The sequence below is a fragment of the Blennius ocellaris genome (assembly GCF_963422515.1).
Source record: "Blennius ocellaris genome assembly, chromosome: 19".
NCBI classification, from domain to species: Eukaryota; Metazoa; Chordata; class Actinopteri; order Blenniiformes; family Blenniidae; genus Blennius; species Blennius ocellaris.
Window position 1 is genome coordinate 18,094,369 of NC_137668.1, and position 25,762 is coordinate 18,120,130.

At 44.8% G+C, this 25,762-nt stretch overlaps 3 protein-coding genes across 7 annotated transcripts in view; 2 read left to right on the plus strand and 1 right to left on the minus strand.

Moving 5' to 3' along the window:
• smarcd3b (SWI/SNF related BAF chromatin remodeling complex subunit D3b) overlaps positions 1-9,889 on the plus strand; it is a 45,284-nt gene extending 35,395 nt beyond the window's left edge. For all 5 annotated transcript variants that reach the window (XM_080514628.1, XM_080514626.1, XM_080514627.1 and 2 more), the window contains 8 exons: positions 277-372; positions 4,959-5,060; positions 5,385-5,546; positions 5,687-5,784; positions 6,575-6,710; positions 7,856-7,978; positions 8,217-8,318; positions 8,430-9,889. In XM_080514628.1, the coding sequence (XP_080370754.1) occupies positions 277-372; positions 4,959-5,060; positions 5,385-5,546; positions 5,687-5,784; positions 6,575-6,710; positions 7,856-7,978; positions 8,217-8,318; positions 8,430-8,483 (873 nt within the window). In that variant the 3' untranslated portion in view covers positions 8,484-9,889. The remainder of the gene's footprint in view (positions 1-276; positions 373-4,958; positions 5,061-5,384; positions 5,547-5,686; positions 5,785-6,574; positions 6,711-7,855; positions 7,979-8,216; positions 8,319-8,429) is intronic.
• A 4,033-nt stretch (positions 9,890-13,922) lies between these two features.
• Positions 13,923-19,095, minus strand: chpf2 (chondroitin polymerizing factor 2). Its single transcript, XM_080515293.1, has 4 exons — positions 18,268-19,095; positions 16,949-17,513; positions 16,161-16,343; positions 13,923-15,764 (listed from the first exon to the last, which is right to left on the minus strand). Exons 1-4 carry the CDS (start codon positions 18,537-18,539, stop codon positions 14,490-14,492), a joined length of 2,295 nt encoding a protein of 764 aa, XP_080371419.1. The 5' UTR covers positions 18,540-19,095; the 3' UTR covers positions 13,923-14,489.
• Positions 19,096-20,941: 1,846 nt separating this feature from the next.
• On the plus strand, positions 20,942-25,750 carry abcf2b (ATP-binding cassette, sub-family F (GCN20), member 2b). Its single transcript, XM_080514664.1, has 15 exons — positions 20,942-21,027; positions 21,779-21,935; positions 22,075-22,287; positions 22,436-22,618; positions 22,816-22,987; positions 23,162-23,257; positions 23,345-23,447; positions 23,606-23,701; positions 23,858-23,977; positions 24,099-24,188; positions 24,274-24,384; positions 24,463-24,525; positions 24,634-24,762; positions 24,839-25,042; positions 25,146-25,750. Exons 2-15 carry the CDS (start codon positions 21,791-21,793, stop codon positions 25,260-25,262), a joined length of 1,842 nt encoding a protein of 613 aa, XP_080370790.1. The 5' UTR covers positions 20,942-21,027; positions 21,779-21,790; the 3' UTR covers positions 25,263-25,750.
• The last annotated feature ends 12 nt before the right edge of the window (positions 25,751-25,762 follow it).

Sequence of the window (25,762 nt, forward strand, 5' to 3'; positions counted from 1 at the left end):
TTACCGTGTGTTTTTATCAGTACTCATGCAGATGTGTGACCTGCTGGTCCACCTAATATGTGATTGGACAGCCGTACTGTGAAAAGCCCCAGTTTTATCCAGTCGTTGAATTGTGCAAAATTTATTTTTTTTTATTTTTTTTATGGCAGGTTGGTTTTTCAGGAGTTTATTCATGTGTTACTTGATAATTCAAGCAAACACGGCGTGTTAATTGAACCGTATCCTCACTGTCTGGTTTCGCTGTGTTTTCCAACCTTGTTTGTGTCTGTCCTGCAGCCGGGGAAGCAGAAGAAGAAGTTCTCCTCGTTCTTCAAGAGCCTGGTGATCGAACTGGACAAAGACCTGTACGGTCCCGACAACCACCTGGTGGAGGTCAGCTCACACGCCACCGCTCCGCAGATTTGATCTGTTCGCCTCTGCACACATTTCCCATTAGTTACGACCGTCGTTTAATTTTACAGAATCAGAATCAGAATCGCCTTTATTGTCATTGTAACAGGTACAACGAAATTGTACTTTCTTTACGGTAACGTCACAAAAGATACCTTTACAGCAGTTCTTTCACATACACTGGATCATAATCAAATATCTACTTATACTTAAAATAGGGATGACTTTCATTTGCGCTCCCCCATCAACCTCGCGCTAATTTGTATTTCTGACTTGTACCGATGTGAGATAATACCTTCTCTTTCCAACAGTAGAATGTAAATTGATAATTTAGTGTGCCGGAAGGCTGTCGTGCATCGAGTGTCTGAACATTCTTGTTTCATTTGAAATGAACACTTCATTGTCAAACACACGTTTAAATTAGCACGGGAAGTCTTGAGAAAGTGACTCATCGAGTACGTGGCTTTTGTCCTCCTGGAGGATGGACACTTCGCACCGAAGGCCTGTGTGACTGTCGAGGAGCTGGAGACCCGAGCCGGCAGGCAGGCGAGCAACTGCAATTAAAAAGAAAATAGATTATACGGCTTGGAATTAAACATTTTAATGATATTATTATGTTCAGCCCGCCGTCCTTGAACCCACCGCAGTCGAGCAGCGTCCCCTCAGAATCACAAAAAAGAGCTGCTTTTGTTCAGCAAATGACAAGATTATTCGTTTCAAATTAATTTTTTTTACGTTAGACCTCGGAAAATTTTCTTCCATAGCTCATGTTACATCTCATGGCAGGAAAAGCAGAGACGTAAACACTCCTGATGTTGCTTGTGCATCTCACTGGAATAGCTTATTGCAGCATTACGGACACAGTGTTAATATTTATGTCTGGGCTCTGCTCAGTCAAAATATCTGCTGTGAAACAGGACACCTCTTTGTTTCTGAAGAGATACAACAACAACCCCCCCAAAAAACAAAACAAAACAAAAAAGAAAATGGTGTCACTGTCTCAATACTTTGGAATATGTTTGGGGGAAAGCTTCTTCGCTTCTTTGCCAAGAATTTAATGAGAAAATTGATACGGCTCTCACGTCTGTCCTCTTTTAAATGTGAAAGTACAAAGAGGACACAGTGAGTTTGTCGCTATGAGTCTCCAGGAAGTCAAGAAATAATTCAGCACATCAGCCCACAGTGAAAACCAACACTTATTGTTTTGGTTTTTTTTTGGTTTTTTTAAACTTCTTTTGTAAACGAGGGACATCTGGCAGCAAGTCGGTCGGTCTTTAACAAGATTAGTTCGTTTTCCTGTCTGACTTTGAGAACTATTAACTTTGTAAACACATCGGTGAGAAGGTCTACGACTACTTTTCCTAGAATTTAAACAAACAACAACAATTTTCACTTGGAAATATACTGAAATTGGGAATTTTGTAAGAATGCCACCTGGAGTTTGCACATTTTCCCTGGACAATCAGCTCTCATTAAATACTTTGCAAGACGTTCACCAGATAAATTAACATATCCTTAGCAAACAAAGAAACAAACTCATAACAGACACTTGAAAATCAACAACAATTCCTTGTTGGTCATATAAGGCCGCAATATGGAAAAAGAGCAGAAGCTCCTTGACGAGAACCAGCGTGATTTGATTTTTATTTCTCACTATTTAGAAGTTGCTGAAGCTAAATTGTGAACCGTTCAACGCGGCTATATAACAGCCGCAACAACTTGGAGGCCAAAAAAGGCTTTTTCACAATTCAAACTACCACTTTGTGAAGCTCCGCGACTCACGCCGGAAAGCTGCAAATCTTTTGAGATATTTGAGAATTTGTTGTAACGCAGCCAGATAGGAGCATAAATTAGTACCGAGTTAAGGGAACGGCACTATAAAAAAAAGAGAAAAGGCTTTATCGGGATTGTTTTTGTGAGTTCATTTCGATTTCCTTTTAGTTTTTGTGATCCACCATGTCTTTGATCACACATTTGGAACACGACACAGAAACACCAATAGACTGTAACAAATTTGATTGGATACAGATGTACGAAAATGCGTATTCTCAGATTTGAAGCTGCAGAATGGCAAATGTGAGTCACAACCGCAGAGAGAAAGTATATTTCATCCATGTTTGAAGCGTTGATGCTGGATGAGTAACACATATGAGGGAAGCATAGTTTCTTTAAAGTGTCAACCTATTCTTTTACAACTCGACTAGTAGGTTCAATTAAGTTGGGTTTTTTTTTCTAGAGCTGTCAAGACACATGGTTCTGTCATGCAGGTCCAATACTGAGACAAGCTGGTTCAATATACTTTAAAGCTTCTTTCCTAAAATACGATTTCATCTGATTCAGTTTCAGTTTCAGTTTCAGTTTATTTCAGTAGGGGACGGTGCAATTTAATAAAACACTTGATCAAACATGAGTAAAAAAAGCCAGAATTAGCCAAGAAGGCTATTTTTCATCTGTAGTCCCCAGGCCATGATGTTAAAAAAAAAAGCAAATAAAATACATTAAAATACATTAATATGACAAGCATACATGATAGAAAAAACAAGATGACACACTACTATTCACAGAATAAACAAAAGCATACAAACACAGTTAATGATGGCAGGTGTAATGTGACAGGTTTCAAGAATCCCCTTTTTCTAGCAGAGATGGGACTGTTTATATCTCGACCTCAAGCGGCCGTAATTCGACGCCAGCCTCATTGTCTTCCATCCAAGTCGCAGTCTTAACATGCGGTTGCTTTTAATATTTGCTCTGTTTGATACAAACATCCAGAACAGTGACGTCATCAAGGTGACGGTAAAGCACCGATGGGTCCTCTTCAAAACTCAGCTCTGATATAGGATTTATCTTCGTGTGGCGAATATTCAGAGACCCTGAACAACAGTCCTGTTGGTCTCTTTGCAGGTCAGCGTTTTCATCTGAGGTCTCATTCATTTAGAATAACGGGTTTTTGTGCGCCCTGCAAATCAGTTAATTGGACTGTTCAGCCATGCAGTCAAGGTCAATGATGGCCTCTTGTTCACGCGGAGCAGCAACGCTTGGCAAAACTCTTTTTTTTTTGTTGTTGTTTCTTTTCTTACATCTATGTTTTTGTCTGGTTAAATGTCAAAGCACCATCACCCCCAGCTCACCCACTCTTTTCCAGGTCCCCATCAGATAAATGCAAAACAAAAGCGCGCAATAATGCAGGCCGCCCTCTCTTTTCTCTGAAGAACTGATTTTCTAAAGAAGCGGAAAGCAGAGTTTTTAGAATTTTCACTATACAAGGTTGTTTAAGCATGCAGATGGGGGGAAAAAAAACAACTGCTTACTTATTTGAGAGAGGAGGAAAAGAAAAAAAAAAAGCATTAGGTGCCCTTCACTTCGTATCTTCACAAAATGTATTGGCTTTAAAAAAAACCCACTTCAGGAGTTTCCGAGTGAAAATTATGATTTCTCAAGGTTCCTCTTTTTAAGAGGGTATTTTAGCCGGGCACTCAGATGCTTCTCTTTGAATGATTCTCCATCAAAAGAATTTTATTTCTACCTTGAGGTACAATCAGTACTTAATTTGTTCTGAGTCAGCCATTGGTTGAAGGAAAAGCATTACTCTGAATTGCTTTCCAAGTTACTGCAATCTGCCGTGCTGGAGATGCTTTAAAGTGCTTTTCTTTTCAGTTTGTGAGTAGTTAAGAATCAGTGGAGATGTAAATAACGTCCGTGGTTAGATGCTGGAGAGTTTTTGAAATATGTCAAAACAAAAGACTGAAGCGCATATTTGTTTTTGGAAATACTTGTATTTGGACATATAATATTGAATTTACAGGGGCATCAGCACGAGTGTGATAACATTAAACCACACGGTTAACCTTTCGCCATGTTGGTTTCGTTGGTAAACGCTGTCAGATTAGCTCGCAGAAGTTTCCCCGAAAATGTATCTTTACATTTTTAATTTCCAGACTTTGACGTCGCTTGGTTAGTGCAATTTCTGGACCCATTCAGGGAAAATAACATTAAAATACTTTGCTCAAAATCACAAAAACCTGAGACCAAAACTGATGATGGGTATTAAACAACGGCATAAGAACAACAATCCAATTTTAATGAGGCGAGAGTGCAAGACATTGAGTAAAACATTTATATCAGAAATATCAACCTCATTTTGATGCGAGAGAATAATCACCACAGTCATCGTAAGGCAACAATGCGAGAATACATAATCAGCCTGTCCAGTAAGAAGCACATTTGACTTATTTCGGCGGGAACTGAAGTGCTCACCTTCGCACACAACTCACAGCCAATGTAGAACTCATCTGACCGCCGACCGACCTCTTATCCACCAATTCAACTCACCCAACAAACAGAAAATCAGCCAAACAAGAAACCGATCTACAAACTGCCTCTCTTCACGCACGCTGGTAAAATCCTCTGCTAAATTTTTCACCAAACATGTAACTCGACTGAACCGTTACAGCTGGTACGAGAAAATTTTCCCAAAGGAGCCCAAGCACTTTGCCCAAAAAAAGATAGTTAAGCGTAATGCCCGTTCAGTCTAAACAAACCTGTGTGTGTGTTTTCTCTTTGTTCAGTGGCACCGCACGCCCACCACCCAGGAGACGGACGGCTTCCAGGTGAAGCGGCCGGGAGACGTGAGCGTGCGATGCACTCTGCTGCTGATGCTGGACTACCAGGTGAGGGCGCCGCTCGGAGCGCCCCCGTTCCTTAAATAGACCTTCCCCCTGCCACCTGCGCCGTGACCAAATCGGCGGTTGTCGCGACAACCTGCAGGCCCTCGCGTCGGGACTGATAACCACTCCGCGGCGCATTTCAAAGGCCCCCCCCCCCCCCACCCCCGTTTTCAAACCTGACATCCGTTTCCAAGCCGGTGGAAAATACGATAAGGATGCAAGATGTGATGGGGATGATGTAAAAGGGCTCCTGATGTGGGCGGTAGTGGAAAGGAAAAAAAAAGAAGAAGAAGAAGTGTTGTTAACGCGATTATGTGGTGTTCGCAGCCTCCCCAGTTTAAGCTGGACCCTCGCCTGGCTCGCCTGCTCGGCATCCACACTCAGACCCGCTCCTGCATCATCCAGGCCCTGTGGCAGTACGTGAAAACCAACAAGCTGCAGGACTCCCACGACAAAGAGTACATCAACTGTGACAAGTACTTCCAGCAGGTGCGTCTTTCTTTGCGTTCCATATCGAGACAGTGGGAAGCAAAGGGTGGGGGGAGAAGGAACCTCCAGAACATGGCAGCGTTCTATGATGAATCGTGTGCCTCCAAGGTATTTTAATTGAACGCCGCCCTCTGCCGCAGATTTTTGACTGCCCCCGACTGAAGTTCTCTGAGATCCCTCAGCGCCTTACCAACCTCCTCCTGCCCCCCGACCCCATCGTCATCAATCACGTCATCAGGTGGGTTTTGGTTGAACACGCGACGCTTGACAATAATGGATGCCGGGGAAAAAAATGAATTACACTTCGACAGCACTGACAGTTTGTCGGTGGTCTTAAATCACAAAAAAATAAGCCGATTGGGTTAAATAATCTATGTCGGCAAGAAAACAAATAATCCAAGGCGAGCATTTCAAAAACTGCTTGTTAACGTTATTTTGAGTTTCTGCGCGAAGCTTTTAGTCTCTTGGTGTTTCTTAAAGCCACATCTTTAAGAACTCCCTGTAGTTAGGTGTAGATAACCATCTTTATCTCATTACTTAATGTTGCTTTCTACTCGTGTCCCCCCTCATTTCCGAAGCAGAAGAATTATTCTGTCGATGATCAAATACAATTTGTATGACATTGAAACCTCACCAAACAACAAAAGGTAATAGCTTAAGACGATAATAAAATGTCAACAGTTCCTTATTGTATTTTCTATATTTCATAAATGCAACATGAACTGTTCCAAGAGTTCCTCTCTATTTATTGGAGGGTTGGATTTGAGTCAATAAAAGCTTTTAATTATGATTATTCACATTATTTCCAGTGTGTAACTGCAATTAATCCATCGTTATGCACAAAATGTAATAATGGATTCTTGATATTGTCCATTTTTATTTCAAAAGTCTGAATTTAAAGCTGAGGACTTTTTTGTAGAGATTTATTGAAGCTTTCTCTTCCTCTAGCTCTGTGAGAGTTGCCTTTCTCTGCCCGACTTGCTATTTTACCGCTGCGTTTTTCTCCCTCTCTGCTTTCCACCCGGCAGCGTGGACCCCAACGACCAGAAGAAAACCGCTTGCTACGACATCGACGTGGAGGTGGAGGATCCTCTGAAGAGTCAGATGAGCAGCTTCCTCCTCTCCACCGCCAACCAACAGGAAATCGCCTCGCTGGACAACAAGGTGAGCTCGCACCTTTTTTTATCAGTCCATCTCCTCCCAGGAAACATCGAGGCGATACAACATGTATGATATGGAACTAGATATGCATCTGACTTCAGTGGACGGTTGTAAAAATGTGTGTGTTTTTATGTTGTTGTTTTTTTTTAATTAAACAATCTTCACCAGTGCCATTTCTGTTTACAGGCTTTCCACAATCAAGGGTCCAAGACCTTTATTACGACATTTAAAGCCATTTATCATAAAACACTGGATCTACGTACATCTCATCACATCATTGTCAGTTCCTCCCGACTCTTCGCTCCATAAATAATCGAGCAGCTTGACCCGGAGCCAGACGTGTCAGAAAATGATCTAATGCTGCTCACCAGGGAAGGAAGAGGGGAAAAAAAAAAATCATGACCTTGACATTAAACATAACATTTTTGAGTACCTCCTAATGCGTTTTATGAGCGCTGTGTGTTTATTTCAAGGCTTTTAAGACCTGTAGACGTTCAGTTTTAAATCTCCCTTCACAAGGTGGCGAATAAATAAACCGGTGACAAGTACTTGAGTTTGATGGAATTCTATTTTTTGGTTTTTAGAATATTTTCCACCACACCGTTTCAAGCGTTTTGTGACAATCTTGTTATTTACATGGGACGTTTGAGGAATCGGTGCGAGTGGCTGCTGTTGTTGTTGTTGTTGTTGTTGTCATGACCTGCAGCTGCATTGATTTGTTGGAAGAGTCATCCTCACCTTTGCTGCCCTTGGTCCACACCTGGTGGCTTTGTCGGTTCAATTCCGCCCACTGAGCCACATCTGCGGCTCACAACGAGCCGTCGCCCTCACTGTGTCTTTCTCCCGCTCTGAGTGAAACGAGCGCGTCGGCTGGAAAAAATTTGTAAAACCTCGCCGAGAGCAGGATGAGTCACCATCCCAATTTCTTGTCACAAAAAGAGAGCCGCGAGGAATTTTATGTAGAAATAGGAAATTTGTGGCTATTATTTAGCAGGGCATCAAGCTGAAGAGGAACTGTCTATAAGAAAAGTACTTAAAACACTTTTAAGAGTTAATTATCACGATGCGCCGTGAAATTAAAACACACTGCAAGCTCTGTGTTTTTTTTTTTGTTTTTTTTTTTATGTTCTGCACTTGTGCCTCTTCAGATCCACGAGACCATCGAGTCCATCAACCAGCTGAAGATCCAGAGGGACTTCATGCTCAGTTTCTCCAGAGATCCTAAGGGCTACATCCAGGACTGGCTCAAATCCCAGAGCCGGGACCTCAAGGTTCGATATTGCTATTTATATCCCCGCTCCTCTCGTCATTCCCGTTATATCATCTGACGTACGGTAATACGTCATCATTCAGAAATGTAGACCAGTCTAGCTATCATGCCAAGGAATTATATTTATTGTTGTCATTACTCTCTAATTAGCTCTTAAGGCACGTCTTTGAAAAAGTAACCTGCCTTTATAATAGTCTTTAACGTTTTTTTCTTTTGCCACTGGTTCTTGCCGTCTGTAGCTAATGACAGACGTGGTGGGCAACCCCGAGGAGGAGAGGAGGGCTGCGTTTTACCACGAGCCCTGGTCCCAGGAGGCCGTCAGCCGCTACTTCTACTGCAAGGTGAGGAAACGCTGCCTTTTCATACTCGCTTCACACTTTCCCGCGTCTCGCCTTGTTTCACATGACAGCATATTCACAGTTCTCCGACTCCTCTCTCCTTCCGTTTGACAGATCCAGCAGAGGAGGCAGGAGCTGGAACAGGCCTTGGCGGTCCGCAACACTTAAAAAAAAAAAAACCCTTTTGGAGTTTCTGATTTGGATGAGGTCATCGCTGAAGTTTGGTAAAACTGCAAATTTCAACTTCGCCGAGGAAGTTTTTTGTTGTTTTTTTACTTGACAGCAGCGATGAGCATGTATGGAAAGCCTGTAAGCGCACATCCATGTCGTCTGAGCGTTCGTCATGCAGGGCTACGAAGACATCGCCGTTCAGAAGCAGCATCCAGCCGCTCAGAGGTCAGCCCTGCTTTGTAAATAAGTCACTAGGAAACTCCTCCACATGTCCAACTCTCTCAGCCGGCTGCTCACAACAAAACCACCACTGTGTTTTTTTGGACTCTCATCTCAAAGGCAGAAACTACTTGTGACATAACCCCGGCGCTCCTCGCCGCACTCTGGATGAATTTTTTTTTTTTTTTTTTTTTTTTTATGTTGTCCTAATCTTTTGAATTTTTCTATAAAGGCATGAGGTTGGGCGTGTTTTTTGTGGGTTGTTTCTTTTTTAAGTGTGACTGTGCGTTTCCATTTGTCGTCATTAGGAGAGTGCTTTTTGTAAGGTTAATTAATGACACCAGCAAAGTGGAGACTACACACGCTATCTTTAAACCCCGAGGTGTGGATTTCATTCACTTTCTGGTTTGAGTGAACAAGTGTATTAAAAAAAAAAAAAAAAAAACTCCTCCGACGTGTCTCCAGAAATGAAGTATTATTAGCTCTGTGTCTTGTTCAAACTAAGTGTTTCAATGAAGGAGAAAACAAGTATTGATCCTCGTAAAACTACAATTATGCCCGATCCACGTCAGGCCTTTGTCGACTCACTGCCTATTTTTCATGTGGAGTTTTGCCAGTTCAATGTCCTGAAAGTGTTACCAAAGGTTGCAACGCGAAGAAGAGATCACGATCACTGAAATAGAAGTGGGCAGAAATCCAGACCTGGATTTAAATGGGAGAAATGTCCTTTTCAAGAAATCTCGATAAATTCACTCCCGAACAAAAAAAAAAAAAAAACGGGTCTGAATGGGCGGGAGGACGCTGGCAACAAGAAGTATATGAAATCTGTGTGATCTTTATATGGAGACGGTTACTATTAAGGTTTTGCACTAGAGCTTATTTTGTCACTTTTTGTCACTTTCCAAAACAATTCAGTGTTTCAAATAAGGTTGTTTTTTTTTTTTAAGCATTGCTAATCCCCCCAAAAAACAACCAAAAAAAATCATATTTTGGCTCCTCCCCATGAAGCTCCCCCTGGTGGAGATGGTTTAAACCCAGGTCGAAGAGTTTTTCTCCACTTCTATTTTTTTTTTTATGTTACACACAAAAAAAGAAAAAAAAAAAGGTTACTTTTTTTTTTTTTTTCAAGAGATGTGAATGTAAATATGTTTTTTTTTTTCCCCCTTGAGAGGGCCAGCTGTACAGTATATGACAGACTATCTGTGTGTGTTTGTTTTGGTGAGGGGCGGGCAGGGGAGGGAGGGGATTGGGGTGGGGGGGTGGGTGGGGGTTTACATGCTGCAGCATGGGAGCTCCATGAGTTTTGGATTAGTGGGGCAGGAATGTTAGCGTTCCTCTGCGGCCTATCATGGGTGGAGGGTGATTTATTTTAGGTTATACGCCGTGTCGTATCGTGGGAGCTGGAAGCTTCAACAAAGACAGACCTCCCTCGCTTTTCGAGTCTCAGTAGCTGTAACACACAATGTACTCAACACCGGTCTCATTTTACACCAGTTTTTTTCTTTTTTTTTTTTAACAAAACTTGACCTGTATGTATATGTTGCAATGTCAGATGGAGACTCTTTTTTTTTTTATTATTATTATTATTATTACTCTCATCCAGATGAACCCTTTTTCTTTTTTTTTTTCCGGGGGAGGTTTCTTTGCACTGTGCTGTGACTCTTTGTCGGGACTCTCTTGGTCATGGGTGAGACCCTCCTTTACTATCCCAGCATACTCAAAAAGTGATTGGATGATTTCACGATGACCTATGCATGCTCCACGGACTTTTAACCGACACATCCGATACGACGATATGTGTAAATACAAGAAGCTGGCAGCAAGCAGCCTGTGTGATGAGCCAGGGACGCTCGCCGCATTCGACGAAATGCCTTCTGGAAACTTTTTTGCCAAAAATGACATGCCCTACCAGCAACTAACTATAGGTATGATTTTTTTTGTTGTTGTTGTTTTTTGTTTTTCCGAGTTGTTTTGGGGTTTGTTTTTGTTTTTTTTACTAGGACTAAGTTATATTAACTGCACTCAGTAGAGGTAGTCATAGGTAGTGATCTTGGTCCTGTGTCTGAGATGGAGTGATTGTTTTTCTTTGTATGAGCAGGGCATTCACATGGTTGTCACTGATTCTCTAGCGCTCTCTAGTGGAGGAAACTTCAAGCTGCGGCTCCTCGGCTCTGACGAGAATACACTGCGCACAAAACGTTTCGGGATATTTGGTTTTTGGGTGAAATTTTTGAGGAAGAAAAGTGCATGCTACAGTGATGTTACATCATTAAAATAGGGCATTTAATAGAAGCATGCGATGATGATTTCCTCATCTCAAACCGTTTATCGAACCAAAAGGCCAATGACTGGAGCTTATATCCTTGTCTCAACTTGTCGTCGTCCCTTGGGAAAGTGCAGGTCTCTGAGCAGTTCTGCATTGACTGGACATGCCTGTCGACACTCTTAACACCTCACCAAGCTGATGCGTAACCTCCAACAGCGTTGGCAGCCCTCATTTCTGCTCAATGTGAATGGATTTGAATCGTAGAACAGCGCTGAGACCCACTGGTATGAAAATGCAGGTCATCTCGTATGCAGACACCTGTAAAAAGGTTATAGTGCATTTCAATTTCATCCGGAAATTTCACCCTCAAGCCAAATATCCCTTAGTTTTTGTGAGTGGCGCGCGTGGCAACGTATAAACAAACTACTGTGTTCTGTTGGCTGACACCCTGGCGTACTGTTAACATGTTTGTCTCGATCCCTGCATGTGTTTTTGAAGAATGGGAGCTGCTCTTTCTCTCTGTTGACACTGTTGTTAGAGGGTCACCGACGGGAAGATTATAGTATATATGATACTGTATATCTGTAAACAGCAACACTTGTTTGGTGATTTCATTACAAGAGACAAAGAACAAACAAACAAACAAAAAAAAGAAGAAAAAAAAAAAGGGAAAACAGCTGCAACACTGCGAGACAGCCTGGATGTAAATAAAGAAGCGCTTGCCAAAGTTTGTAAATGCCATGATATCTGAAGTGTCTTGCTTTATTTTTTTCCACATCTTTATGACGATGCCATCTTCTCACTCCGCTTGGGGTTCGGCGCAAAAGAGCCAGGGCCCGTCAAATTTGGTTAAAGACAGATATCCATAAACAATTCCTAATGTCTACACAAGGAAAAAAAAATTTTTTAACTGTAAAATCTAAGAAAATGTGGGCAAGATGGACTGGATGCATCGCTTTACACAGATCTGATTGCTTTAATGGAAATCTCCAATAAATGACTATGTAACATCCAATTTAAATGTTCATTACTAAATAGTACAAGAAAGACCATATTTGTAATTGTGCAATAAGTAATTTCAACATCTTCAATTCTTTCCTCCCACACGTAATATTGATTAAAAACCGCAGCCACACAGCTGATAAATCTTCCCTCTTTCTATATTGCCTTTTCTCATCTAAACATTTTTAATTATCTTGCATCCTACAGTGTGTGAGCATAATATGTGCAACATATGATCAGGAGAAAGAGTTTCCTGCCTCATGGTAATCTCAAACGGTCACAATTGAAAGTCAGTGGGTGAATAATTCAATTTGAGTCTTGCATGCCAGTGACAGGAAGTGATGGAAAGATTATTGTGGGGCTCCGCTTTTAGTTGGTATCAGTTCCATAACACACGGAGCTCACCTTCAGACACGGTTAAACAGGTTTATGGTCCTCGCCTGGAGCCAGTGAGTCTGATCAAATAGCCGAGGGTCGTTCCTCGTGGTCTCTGGACATAAGTGAGGGGATCATTATGAAAATGAGGAAAGGCAGAGCCGCTCTTCTCTCACTTGTTCAGCCATTAAAAAAACGGTGTTACTGCCTTAATGTGATGTGATATGCCACATTGCTCTGGTATATGGTCTGCTGCTAACAAGAAAAGTCCTTATTAGACTTCAGATCGTCTTGAATAAGGTCACCAGGCTACTTAGTGCTGCACACACAGACTCCTTGTAGAAGTCAAACTTTATTAAGGTACACTGTGATTTATAGAGAAAGTGATATCACCAGAGATACTCTCCAATCGATGGAAACATCAACCCGATTCTTGTAAGTCGTGGAGATCGCTGCCAGCCAATTTCCATCAATCTTTCTCACCAACAGGCATAAAGTAATAATTCTCTGGATTAAGAAATCGCTGGAGATGTTTTTGTTTTTTTAAATTCTTGAATTAAAAAACAAGCAATGCTGTCCAGAAGGGTGAGCTCACTGTTCCACTGACAAAGCAACAATAGATAAATCTGGTTGTGTGTATGGAAATCTATACAATGTGAGGAAGAGGAAACGGGGGGGGGGGGGAGTTTCTTTCTGTACAATCTCAACAGCATATCTTGACACGTGGGCAGAAGTGTTTGTTAGTTTACATAAAAAACTGCTCCTCGAAGTGATCGGATGGACGTTTTGCCGAGTTTGTTCAATCATGACTCCTCTCTCACTCTCCTGCTTCAGCGTTGACTTCGCGCCCGGACTCCTCGCTGGGGAAACGTTTCTTCAGAGGTGGCGGACAGACTTTTTATTGTCCGCTGACCTCACCACAAGGAAACAGGTGGAGGTCTGCTCTTTTCCTATTTTTGCGCGTCGACTGCAGCGCCGCTCTCGCCTCAGAATGAGCCCCTTTCACTCCGCCGACAACCCCCCTCACACCGAGACGTTGTGTGGGTGAGGAGGAGGAGGAAGAGGAGGAGGAGGAGGAGGAGGCTGCAAGAAGCAAGCCATTCAGACTATTCAGCAACGTCTGCAGGAAGGTTAACCGCCATTGCCACTACGCTATAGGTAGACCCCTCCCCCCCTCCCCTCTGGGCACCGGGTTCACTTCTCTCCCTTTTAAAAACGCACACTTATACAGAATTCTCGCCCCCCCAAAAAACAAAACAACCCAGGGAGGCCCGGGCAGGGGTGGAGATTTACTGACTTAATGCGAGGAGACGAGGCGGGGCGGACTCCTCTGGAACAAACTGTTCGCTGCCTGCAGGCCCTGCAGCAGAGCCTACGGACTTACAAGACACATTACTCGGGATATGAGCAGACCATCATTACTGAACGGCAGTCTTCCTCCTCGCAGAAAGCAGCACACGTCCATGAACAGCGGCTTCGGCGCCACACGAACAGCCTCCAAACAAGAGAGTTCTGCTCTAATGAGACCGACACGAACACGCTCACACGCTCGGAATGACGAAAACAACTCGAGTGCAAAGATCACTCTTTAATACTTATATTAAAAAGAAAGGAACATTTTAAAGAAAAAGGCAGCCAACAACTTTATATTCTTTCAGACATCTTCATGAAGGAAGACTTATGGCTCAAGTTTACGGTCTTATTTATTAACAGTTGAAGGCTTTTGTTTATCGCGAATCCATCACATCTCTAAAGAAAAAAAAACAAATATATAAATATGGTTTCCCGCCTCCTGCGTTGAACGCGTGAACAGGAAGGAATCAAAGCGTGGAGCTCCCGCGTCGGTCCGTTCGGGGAGTTGTGCGAAGTGACGCCTCCCCCGGACTCATCCGTCACCTTGACGAGACAGATTTAGAGTCTGAAGTTTTCACGTGTAGCTTCCCGGCTCGGAGGATTGGAGCTGCATGATAAAACTGTCAGCTCAGACGCCGGCGCTCATCTGATCTGCTGAAAAGTCCTTGAGTGAAACGGTGATCCTGACCTCCGTTTACCCCCGAACAGCGGCGAGAACGGCAGGAGACGTGCGTGTTCAAAGTTTTTTTTTTTTTGTGAACATCCCTCCACGGTTTCGGTCCCGGCGCCTATGTGCTGTTGGCCTGCTCCTGCTCGAACAGAGCCATCGCCAGATGCGAGCGCGAGCCCAGGCCCTCCAGGTTGCTGAGGACGCAGCGGTGGTAGATGTCCTCGCTGAAGCGTGGGTTGCACGCCCGCCGCACGTACTTCTGGATGAGTGCCGGCTCCACGGCTCGGAACACGTGCAGGCCCGAGTAGCGGACGAAGATGTCGTACACGTCCATGCTCTCCAGCAGCTCCTCGTTGTCCAGGATGTCGGCCGCCATCTTGGTCCGGGCGGTCATGTAGTCGGCGTTGTAGAAGCAGGCCTCGTCGAAGACGTGCCGGTCGAAGTGGCCGTCCCGCAGCGAGTCGGAGGCGAAGGAGGAGGAGGCGGCGGAGGGCTGCTGGTCGCGGTACATGACGGCCGGGTTGAACTCCTGGAAGTGGATGGGGAAGAAGACCTGCCAGTTGCTGATGGCGTTCATGCGGCACCGGTTGAGGAAGTCGGCGTTGACCTCCGTCCAGACGCTCGCCAGGAAAAACAGCGTGTCCACCGGGTGCTTCTTGGAGATGATGTCCATCAGCTTGACCTGCGAGGGGACTTCGGTCTTCACGCTGATCCAGGGGATCTTCACGTCGCCGTAGCGCTTCTCCACCTCCCCGATCATGGCCTTGATGCCGGCGAACACGTCCGTCTGGCTGACCCGCTGCGCGTCGAACGGGTCGTAGATGAACAGGAAGGTCAGCAAGACGTTGTCGTGGGTGTCCAGCGTGTTCATCACGTACATGTCGAGGAAGTTCCCCACGTAGTCCTGATCCTGGGCGGTGACGGGCAGGATGACCTGCACCCGCGTGGCCTCCGTCACGTACGGCATGGGGATGATCTCGACGGCGCTCAGGGGCCGGAGCAGGTTGACCCGCTTGGCGATGACCTGACTGTGGCCCTTCTGGGTGTAGGCCTCCAGGGCCAGGTCCAGCATGTACTCCATGCCGCGCGTGGGATCGAAGCGGCGGTAGCCGTTGAGGAGCCGGCGCTTGCGGAAGCGGAGCTGCGGCTGGTAGCGCTCGTTCAGGCGCTCCACCGCGATCTCCAGAACCGCGCTCACGTCGGCGCGATCGGCACCCCTCATCTCGCACTTGGGAGAGCCGTCGACACAGGAGTAGATGTGCTCCTCGGTGAAGTACTCCCAGTTGATCACCTCAAAACGAGTCCGGGGCTTGAAGGGAGGGTTGATTCCGATCGGCCAGGTGACTCCAGCCTTACCCTCCGGCGTCAGGTCGCTCAGGTTGTTGATCTGCATCTGATGAGTACACACACGAAGAAATATTACAAAAAAATGTTTTTTAAATCTAAGTCGTAATAAACCACTGTTTACATATTTTACTGCTCTTTAGAGGAAGTGACAATTAAAATCAAGTCAGTCCAGCTTTCGGTAAGCTTCAGATCCTTTTCAGGTATGAAAACCTCTCGGGACAAGTTACAGTTGATCACACGCTCTCAGCAAAATCCCTCTCTCGTGCTTTGGTATGCTGACATGTAGGAATACTGTACCGGTCGGGCCATTCTGCCAAGGCTTGAAAAGTGGGTGCGGTGGAAAGGAAAACAAAATGTATGTGTGCACATAAAACTCAGCGGGCGCGTGCACCCGTCAGGAATGAGTCATGCGTTTGCATTACGGATGCTCGGTCGCACAAACCTGCAGCTGCTGGATCTGCATGTAGGTCCGGTCCAACTCGATCTGACTGAAGCGCTTGTGCAGGCGGTACATGACGTTCGGCTCAGACACGGGATGCACCGTGAAGGCGTTCTTGAACTGGGCGCTGTCTTCGCGCTCCGGGTCGGCGTTTTTCCCGAGCTCAAAGTAGCGATAAGTCATGTCCTGCGAGCCACGCAAAAGGAAACAAATGTTAGCACGGGAGAATCCCTCAAAACGCCACATCAGAATAATGAAAAAAAAAATTTTAATTAACTGAATTTTAATTTTTCAAATAACTGGAGATGTTTTGGGAAATTAAAACAAAATTAAGAGTGGCCTTGTGTCTCCTTCACAACTTTCATGGAGTTTAACATGCAATAATGTAAAATACTACAACAAAAAAAACAAAACACTTGAGTATATGCTGTTGATGTCTTTGTTATTTGCTTTTCTAAAATACAATGGGGTTTTTCTTGTGTGTCCTTGGGCCAAATAAAAAAAAAAAAAAACATTTTTTCTTTCATTTTAATGATTCCATCAGTAGCAGTTCAGTTGTCGGCTTTGTTGTTTTCAGTCTTTTTTTTTTTTTATTATTATTTTTTGGTGCGTCTGACTTCAATCAGTTGACGTACTGCAGTTCAGTTTGTCTCTTGCAATAACATGTTGACACAATCCATCATACAGTCCCTACTTTTATATTTTAAGTTTATGAATGTAGTTATAACAAAGTGTTAGCCATATCTATCACATATATATTTGTTTTGGGGTATTTTTTTATTTTTTTTTACCTGGTGCACCTCAACACAGCTGAGGCCCAGATAGTCGATAATGCAGCGGCCCAGCCACTCGTCGGGCCTCACGCTGAGGATGTCGTTACGGCAGGTGTCCAGGTGGGGCTGCAGACGGGCCAGGAGACTGCGCGACAGCAGGTAGCCGTATCCCCCGTGGCAGTACCGCGCCTTCTCCTCGCCGCCGATGAACTCCTCCGCCCGGCCCATGTACAGGTCCTGGCCGGCGCTGAGGTGGCCCACCAGCTCCGACAGGCGGTCCGCCTGCATGTAGGTGTCGTCCTGGGCGAACAGGAACCAGTCGTAGTCGGAGCCGTAGTGCTGGTGGAGGTGGCGCACCGTCTCGTACATCAGCCACACGGGCCGGTCGTCTCCGTGGGCGACCACGGTCATGCCGTGGGGCACCTTGGGGCTGCGCAGGCCCGTGAAGAAGAAGGTGCGGTGGAAGTGGTGGGCGACAGTGCGATTCACCGCCACGGCCAGCGTGTTGAGGGTCGCCCTGGAGGTCAGCACGCCCACCAGCAGTCGCTCTCTGATGCCCAGTTCAGTGTGAATGTATCGCGTTCTGGAGGGAAGGACGAGAACGGGGGGGAAAACCAAAACAATGAAGCACAAGCAGGATGAAGGTGGCACCTTGCTGTGAGAATAGATCTGCTTCCATTACAGGAAATTACAGGGCTGACAGACTTCTCTTGTGGAAACTTACATTTTTCCAGAAACAAGAAAATTTTAAATTTGGAAAAGAAGAAGATTCTTCCATCAACAATGAGAAGGTAAAATAGGACAGAATAATACTGAATAAATCGCATCAGAGCTATTTAAAAGATTTGTCTGATATAATCTCTAATCAGAGTAGCAGACCACCTGCATTGTTTACACAACTTAGTTTATTTAGATTATGACAGAAGAGAATTAGATGTAATCCTATTAAATAGAGATGTCGCAAGCCTAAACACAGTGTGTTCAACTTGTGCATAGTTTCTCAAAATAAAACCTGGTTACATTCAAAGTGGTTAAATGCAGTCAGGTCAGTGTGGATGAAGGGCAACAACCTGTTGTCGATTAAAAGCACATATTTTACATTTCATTGCATCATAACGACATTTATCAGCTGGAGAGTGAAGTCCAAAACAATCCAAAATTGTAAATTATTTTGATGTGCAAATGCTTTATATATATCCTGGTTAAAATCCCCCACAACTGCCTAAATGTGATATTTGCATGTTAGGATGTGTTTACCTTTCAGTGACAGACCCTGAGGTGCAAAAAAAGAAACTTATGCTAGATCAGAAAGTCAAACTTTGTCCCCCTGGTCTTACCTGAGGACTTTCTTGTGTGGCTTGTTGGGATCTTTGTGGTAGGGCACTATACGTGGCTCAAAGTCTTCCTCCCCAGCTCCGTCCCTGGGGTCCCTCTGGGTGCCCCCTCTCCCCAGGAAGAGCCCGCCATTGCTCAGCTCATCTCTGCAGGGGTCGTCGGTGTCCCCCTGTGTCCAGGGCACCATGAGGAGGCTCAGGCTGCAGCCCAGAGACAGTCCGAGGATCAGGGGCAAGGCAGGCCTGAACAGGGCCAACAACGAAGACACGCGCATGGCTGGTAGTTCGGATTCCGAGCCACCCGCTACAGATCGTCTGACATTGCCAAAACAAGCACTCGGGACTTGCTATCACTTTTTCTACATGAGCCCCCCCACCCCTACCCCCGCGAGGGAAGCAGAAATTCTAGAAAAAAAATAGAACCTTTAGTTGTCAGATCACGAGTGATGAGTGTCTGAGCCACCTCTGCAATAAATGTGACTCATCAAATACTTTTACCACAAAATCAACACGACGGGACACGCAGTCATTGTGGAAGTGCAGCCACTTTGTCCGCCTAAAAAAAAAAAAATAAACAGTTACACCCAGTCAGTGAGACAAACCGATCCGACTGGTTATCTTCATCATCACCGCTGGATTTTTCCTCGATTCCTTAATTAGCATCCAACATTTTCGGTGGGTTTTAGCTCTCACGCTAACCGTTCACACGATCGTTCACACGTAATCGAGTTTTCAGAGGACCGAACGGTCTCGCTTGATTTTTTGGGGAAAACAGAAACGCTGTTATCTGTCGGAGGAAGAAGCATCAAAAGAGCAAAGCTAGCAGGCTAACGGTCGTTATTTCCCCCCCCCCCCCCCCCCCCCGGTTGTTTCAGCGGAGAAATGACGACCGACGAGTCTCGTCCACGTTCGTCCGTCTCCTCGTCGAAAAACAGTCCAGCTCGGTGGAACACAAGTCCTCCATGTTCGTCTGGGGTTTTCTACTTCCGAGTGAACGCGAGTGTGCCAACACACACTGAGGGAAAGAGAGAGAGAGAGAGAGAGAGAGACGGAGAGAGAGAGAGCAGAAGCCGCTGCTTTCCACTCTGAGCTGATCTCACCGCGACGCTGCTGCAGCATCACCCGGCGGAGCGCACCGCAGCGGCCGACTGCTCGCCGACGATCCGCCGCCGCTCGCACGGAGAACACATCCGACTCACATTGGGTGTGTGTGAAAGAAAAGATAACGTCTCTATGTTTGGATGCCTGTAGGTTCGATTCCCACAGTGGACAGGTCACCCACTTGAGCATGACCCTTGACCTCTCCCCCATCATCAGTCCCCAGGGCTGTCTAATGTAAACGGCCTGGAAATAGGATGGCTAAATGCATGAAAAAGAATCAAGAAAGTGTGGTTATTGAAATGGTTCATTTACAGCACACAAGCACAAAAACAAATTTTAGTATATATGACGTTTGGTATATCTGATGGGGCTGCATGATAGTGTGGAATTTGTATGTTCTCTGGTTTCCCAAAACATGCATTTCAGATTGTTTACCTGGACGTGAGTGTGTATTGTCGATCATTGATCATTGTGAACACCATAAAAATATTATTCTCACAGCCAGAGGTTTCCTCTGGATTTCTTCTCGTTGAGTTTATGATATTGGTCCTTTGTAATGAAGTAGCAGCTGCATGTGGCCTGCTGGATTCCTGCAAGTTTAAATAATCAGCATCTGGACTCAGACATATCAGAAAAGTCTCTTCACCAAGGGTACATGCTTTTGTGTTTACTGTATGTATGAACCATGAACAGCAGGTCTCTCTTATGTAAAGAGCCTTGCATTTATTAGCTCTCTCTGGTAGAGGTTTAAGGCACAAGTTGTGTTTTGTTGCTTTACATCTAATCTGTTTTTGTTATTTGTTATGGATGATGAAATATGAGAAATATAGTGCATAAAGCTTCAAGTCAAACTGATCTCCCCAGATGTGGAGAGAACAAGTCTCCCATGTGTCCCAGACATGCATCCTACAACAATACTGGACAGATATTTCTCACTATTTCAATTCTGCATACAAACCTTGAAGCACACACCCTATGTTCCTCTCTTTGGTAGTACTTGAAAGAAAGATTCCCCACCCAAAAGATGCACCTTGGCATTTTCCTTTCTCCTCTTAAGATGTGTGATACTATTAAGGTGAAAGGACGATGCCCAGTGGCTTGGAAGCTTTCTGCCTTGTGCAATTCATGAAAATAATGGACTCCTCGGGCCACACATTTTTATCATCACTCAATAAGACCATTGTAAACTTCTCAATTTATTTTGTGCAGTTTATTAACCCTAAAATGTTTTTAGGGTGTGGGAGCATAAATTAATATGCAATGGGAGAACATGCAAACTCCACATTGAAAGACCCCCCCCCCAAGACTACTTCCATGTAAAATTTTAATAAATAACTGACTTTACCCAGCCTTTTATGTATCTTTATTAATTAGGGACCTCGCCAACGGCTGGGCCCTAGGCCCAGCCAACGGCAGGTCTCTTTTGGATTTTTATTTTTTGATTTTTTTACTGACTGAGTTTGTTGCCAGTTCGGGTTGAAATCAGTATTTCACTGCAGTCCCACGAGAGTAGGAGGAGGAGAAGGAGGGGCCTATTCTTCCACCCGCCTCTTCCGACCATATATGGCCCGTCTGGCGGTTTCGCGAGCGGGTTACATCCACCCGGCGAAAAGTGGACACGAGACGTCGGTGTGCTCCGGAGACTAACGGTTCGTAATTCAGGTAAGACCGACACCAACGTTATCAGTCACCCACTATTTGAATCAATTTACCACACAGAGTTGTATTAGATCCGTAACCGGCGCGGAGAGCTGCTGTTAGCGGCCGGCACACTCTCGTACCATTCTCGGGCCTTGCGTCACGTTAGCGTTAGCATTAGCTTCCTAGGCCTGGTAGTTGTTCGCTTAGCTTTGAAGGCTAGCGGGCTAGGCGGCTCGTCTACGAAATAAAAATCTAATTTCTTTCCCAACTGTGACATTTCGAGTATCTGTTTCTAAACTACACCACGAGAGCTGCCTTTAAGGTATTTCCCAGTGGGCTGACAAAGTCCACCTTTGATGATGGAGACGTCTCATTTAGCGGCTAGCATTTAAGCTAAACGAGCTTTATCCGGCAAAGAGCCCAACGTGCCGGCAGATGGAACATTAGGTACCAAAACGCGGTCCTGATGGTTAGCGCCTCAAATAGAACTACTGGATATAAAGCCTGATCATCCACCACATTAAGGCTGCATTGTTAACAATATTTTATTTTAAATGGGTGTGATTTTCCAACATCGTGGGTTCATGTGCCGGCACATTGTTAACAATGGTAACCCGGCAAGTCTCGTGCGGCTTCCCCTGACACATTATGTAAGCAGTTACTCACCGTACGCTTAATCATACATGTTCGTGCAGTGTTCTTCTGCCCATCCCCACATGACGATCGGGTTTTATTGACCTTGGTGGGACTAACTGTGTCTCTTTTTAAACAGCTGTAATCAACCATGCCCTCTGATTTGGCAAAGAAGAAGGCAGCCAAAAAGAAGGAGGCTGCCAAAGCTCGCCAACGTACCAAGAAAAGTGATGAACTTGAAGGTGAAGGTGAAGGTGACCAACCAGAGACCCAAACTAATGGAGCAGAGAGTAATGGTGAGTGGAACATCTTTCTTCGCCGATCGTTCTTAACCGAAATCCTTAGAAGCTGTTCAAGTTATTGCTCTGATGGTGGGTAATTGGTTTCATGCGAGTGGAGAAATTATTTACACTTTTTTTGTTTTTCCTCTGTAAGGTATTGAAAGTCTGACGAAAGAGCTGGATGAATTCGAACTGCAAAAGACGGAGGCACGGGCAGTGACTGGCGTTCTTGCCTCTCATCCCAACAGCACTGATGTCCACATTAGCAGCCTGTCTCTGACCTTTCACGGCCAAGAATTGCTTGCAGACACCAGCCTGGAGCTCAACTCGGGCAGACGCTATGGCCTCATTGGGCTTAATGGGACAGGTAAATCGGCCCTCCTGAGATTTAATCTTTTTAATATGTTCCTAACTTTAATCTGAAGAGACAGCTGTCTACTTATATTGTTTAGTCTATTTGTCGTCTCATTTTACTTAATGTGATATTTACTTTCTTCTGCACTTTCATTTGCCAGGAAAATCCATGCTGTTGTCAGCCATTGGGCATCGCGAGATTCCCATTCCGGAGCACATCGATATTTACCACTTGACCCGGGAGATGGCCCCCAGTGAGAAGTCTGCTCTGCAGTGCGTTATGGAGGTGGACGAGCAGAGGATAATGCTGGAGAAGGAGGCAGAGAGACTTGCTCATGAAGACTGTAAGTCATATCATAAACAAATGGTGGATTTTTATTTTGGAATGGTACAAGATTAGACAAAATGTAGTCCTTGACAGTGCAGCACGTTTGAAACTGAACCAAAATAACTGCCTGAAATATAACCTTGACTGTAGTTGGGCTTTTTTTTTTGTTTTGCTGGCAAATATTAAATGTTTTCTTAATTTCTTCCTGGACAGCTGAATGTGAGAAGCTGATGGAGCTCTACGAGCGTCTGGAGGAGTTGGACGCTGACAAAGCCGAAGTGCGAGCATCTCGGATCCTCCACGGCCTGGGTTTCACTGCTGCCATGCAGCAGAAGAAAATGAAGGACTTCAGTGGAGGTTGGAGGATGCGTGTCGCTCTGGCCAGGTATTATTCCATCCAATGGACATTTTTCTTTATAACAGCATTGTGATTGTTTTCATGTGAACATTGGTGTCAACATGTTTGGAGGTAAGTAAGTAGCTCACAGAGAGGAATGGAACACTAATGTGGGCCAAAGTTTCATTACAACAGTTTCTTACAAATGAATTATCTTTGCAGAGCCCTGTTCATCAAGCCCTTTATGCTGTTGCTGGACGAGCCCACCAACCATTTGGATCTGGATGCCTGTGTGTGGTTGGAGGAAGAGCTGAAGTCGTAAGTTTGTCGTTTCCATGTTTAGAACCCATATTTCTATAAAAGGGCCCAGGAGTGTATGTTGCTTAATCCACCATTTCTCATTAGGTTCAAGCGAATCCTTGTGCTCATCTCGCACTCTCAAGACTTTCTGAATGGCGTGTGCACCAACATCATCCACCTGCACCAGAGAAAGCTAAAATACTACACGGTGAGTAGATGAGCGTACTGTGCAAGGCCTCCAAGTATCATGAATGGACTCGGCTGTATGTCATTACATAAAGCTAAATAAGGAAAGCAGAGGTTGGCCGTTGCTAATTATGTGTGCCACTCCGTTGGATGACCGTGCATTTCTATTCCTGTTCTCAGGGTAACTATGACCAGTATGTGAAAACCAGGGAGGAGCTGGAAGAAAACCAGATGAAGCGCTTCAACTGGGAACAGGACCAGATAGCACACATGAAGGTAAGTGACCCAATATGATGGGAGAGTTTCACTGTACTTATGTTTCAGAGGGGGAAGATTTAAAGAAGTTCCCCCATCCAGCCACCCGATTCTGTACAAGCAATGGCTCTCATCATCTGCGCTGACTCTCATTCTTCGTGCATCTCCTTCCTGCAGAATTACATTGCCAGGTTTGGCCACGGCTCTGCGAAGCTGGCCCGACAGGCCCAGAGCAAAGAGAAGACACTGCAGAAGATGGTGGCGTCTGGCTTGACTGAAAAAGTTGTGAATGACAAGGTACTGTAACGTGATTGGTTAAAGATACAACTGAAATAGTTGCCATTTGTCCTATTTGATGGAATTGTGTTCTGCTGCAATATGTAACGTCCTTGTTCCAACACCTTCTTGCTTCCCACAGACTCTGTCATTTTATTTTCCTCCCTGTGGGAAGATTCCTCCTCCTGTTATCATGGTTCAGAATGTGAGCTTCAAGTACAGTGACAACACAGTGAGTGCAATCAATAAGTACACCTTGTCTCTTTAAACTTATTTAAAAAAAAAATCAGATTTATCAGTCTTTTTGTTTCATGCAGCCACACATATACACAAACCTGGAGTTTGGTATCGACCTGGATACCAGAGTGGCCCTGGTGGGTCCCAACGGAGCAGGAAAATCCACGCTGCTGAAGCTGCTCATGGGCGAGGTTGGTTTATTCACCCAAGAGCAAACAGCCGCTTCCAAACAGATTCATGTTTACTAAATCTACTTCCCATTTCCGTAGCTCCTGCCCACCGATGGCATGATCCGCAAACATTCTCATGTGAAGATTGGCAGATATCACCAGGTATGACTCCAAGCTGTCTCTTGTTTTTTAATGCTTCATGTGAAGGCATGCCAGACAATATAAAAAAGTGTGCCATTTGAGTAAAGTCTTTGTTTGTATCTGTTACAGCATCTGACTGAACAGCTGGAGCTCGACTTGTCTCCTTTGGAGTACATGATGAAGTGTTTCCCTGAAATCAAGGAAAAGGAGGAGATGAGGAAGATCATTGGTCGCTATGGCCTGACTGGAAAACAACAGGTAGGCAGCAGATTGGTTTCCAAAAGTGATTGTTCGTTCTTCCCTCTGTTACTTTGTAACCCGGTTCTTCTTCCAGGTCAGTCCGATCAGGAACTTGTCCGACGGTCAGAAGTGCCGAGTTTGTTTCGCTTGGCTGGCCTGGCAGAACCCTCACATGCTTTTCCTGGACGAGCCGACGAATCACCTCGACATCGAGACGATCGACGCTCTGGCAGACGCCATCAACGAGTTCGATGGGGGGACGATGCTCGTTAGCCACGACTTCAGGCTAATTCAGCAGGTTTGTAACCAACATTAAACGGGTTTTCTTTTTAAGCGTTTACTCCAAATTAGGACTTGATTTGCCATTTGCAGTCATGGCATAATGTTTCTGTTTTCCGCAGGTTGCTCAGGAGATCTGGGTGTGTGAGAATCAAACCATCACCAAGTGGAACCGGGACATCCTGGCGTACAAGGAGCATTTGAAGTCAAAGATTGAAAAGCAGGCGCATGACATCTAAAGCTGGACACCAACGAGCCACTCCTTTATCTTGCATCATGGATCAGACCTGTCGGCTCCCAAAGGGAAGACCAGGAAACGTTCTAACTAGAACTGAAACTTATGCATCTTACTGGACACGTCTCTTGTACATGTTGTACTGTATTTCCAATTTCAATTTGGCAGTGCTGCAACCCACCCAATGCTCCCCCCCCCCCCCCCCCCCCAATCCCGCTTGTCTCCCCTCACCTCAGGCTGCACTCTGATTGGCTGATTCGTTCGCCTGAAAGCATCTCGGTGCATTTTGGAATGCATTCCATTGTGCTGTCTTCATTGATAAGTTTTATTTTTTCCAAATGTTCTGTTTTACCCCCCCCATCATGTATGCAGCAGCTTTTAGGTCATATTTTATGATATTTAAAAGTTGACTTTTTTGTTTTCCGTGTTAAAGAGCAGTTCTGCCTTATTTAACAATGTAATGCAATAAAGGTTTGTCTGAATAAACTCAACATAAAAATGGCA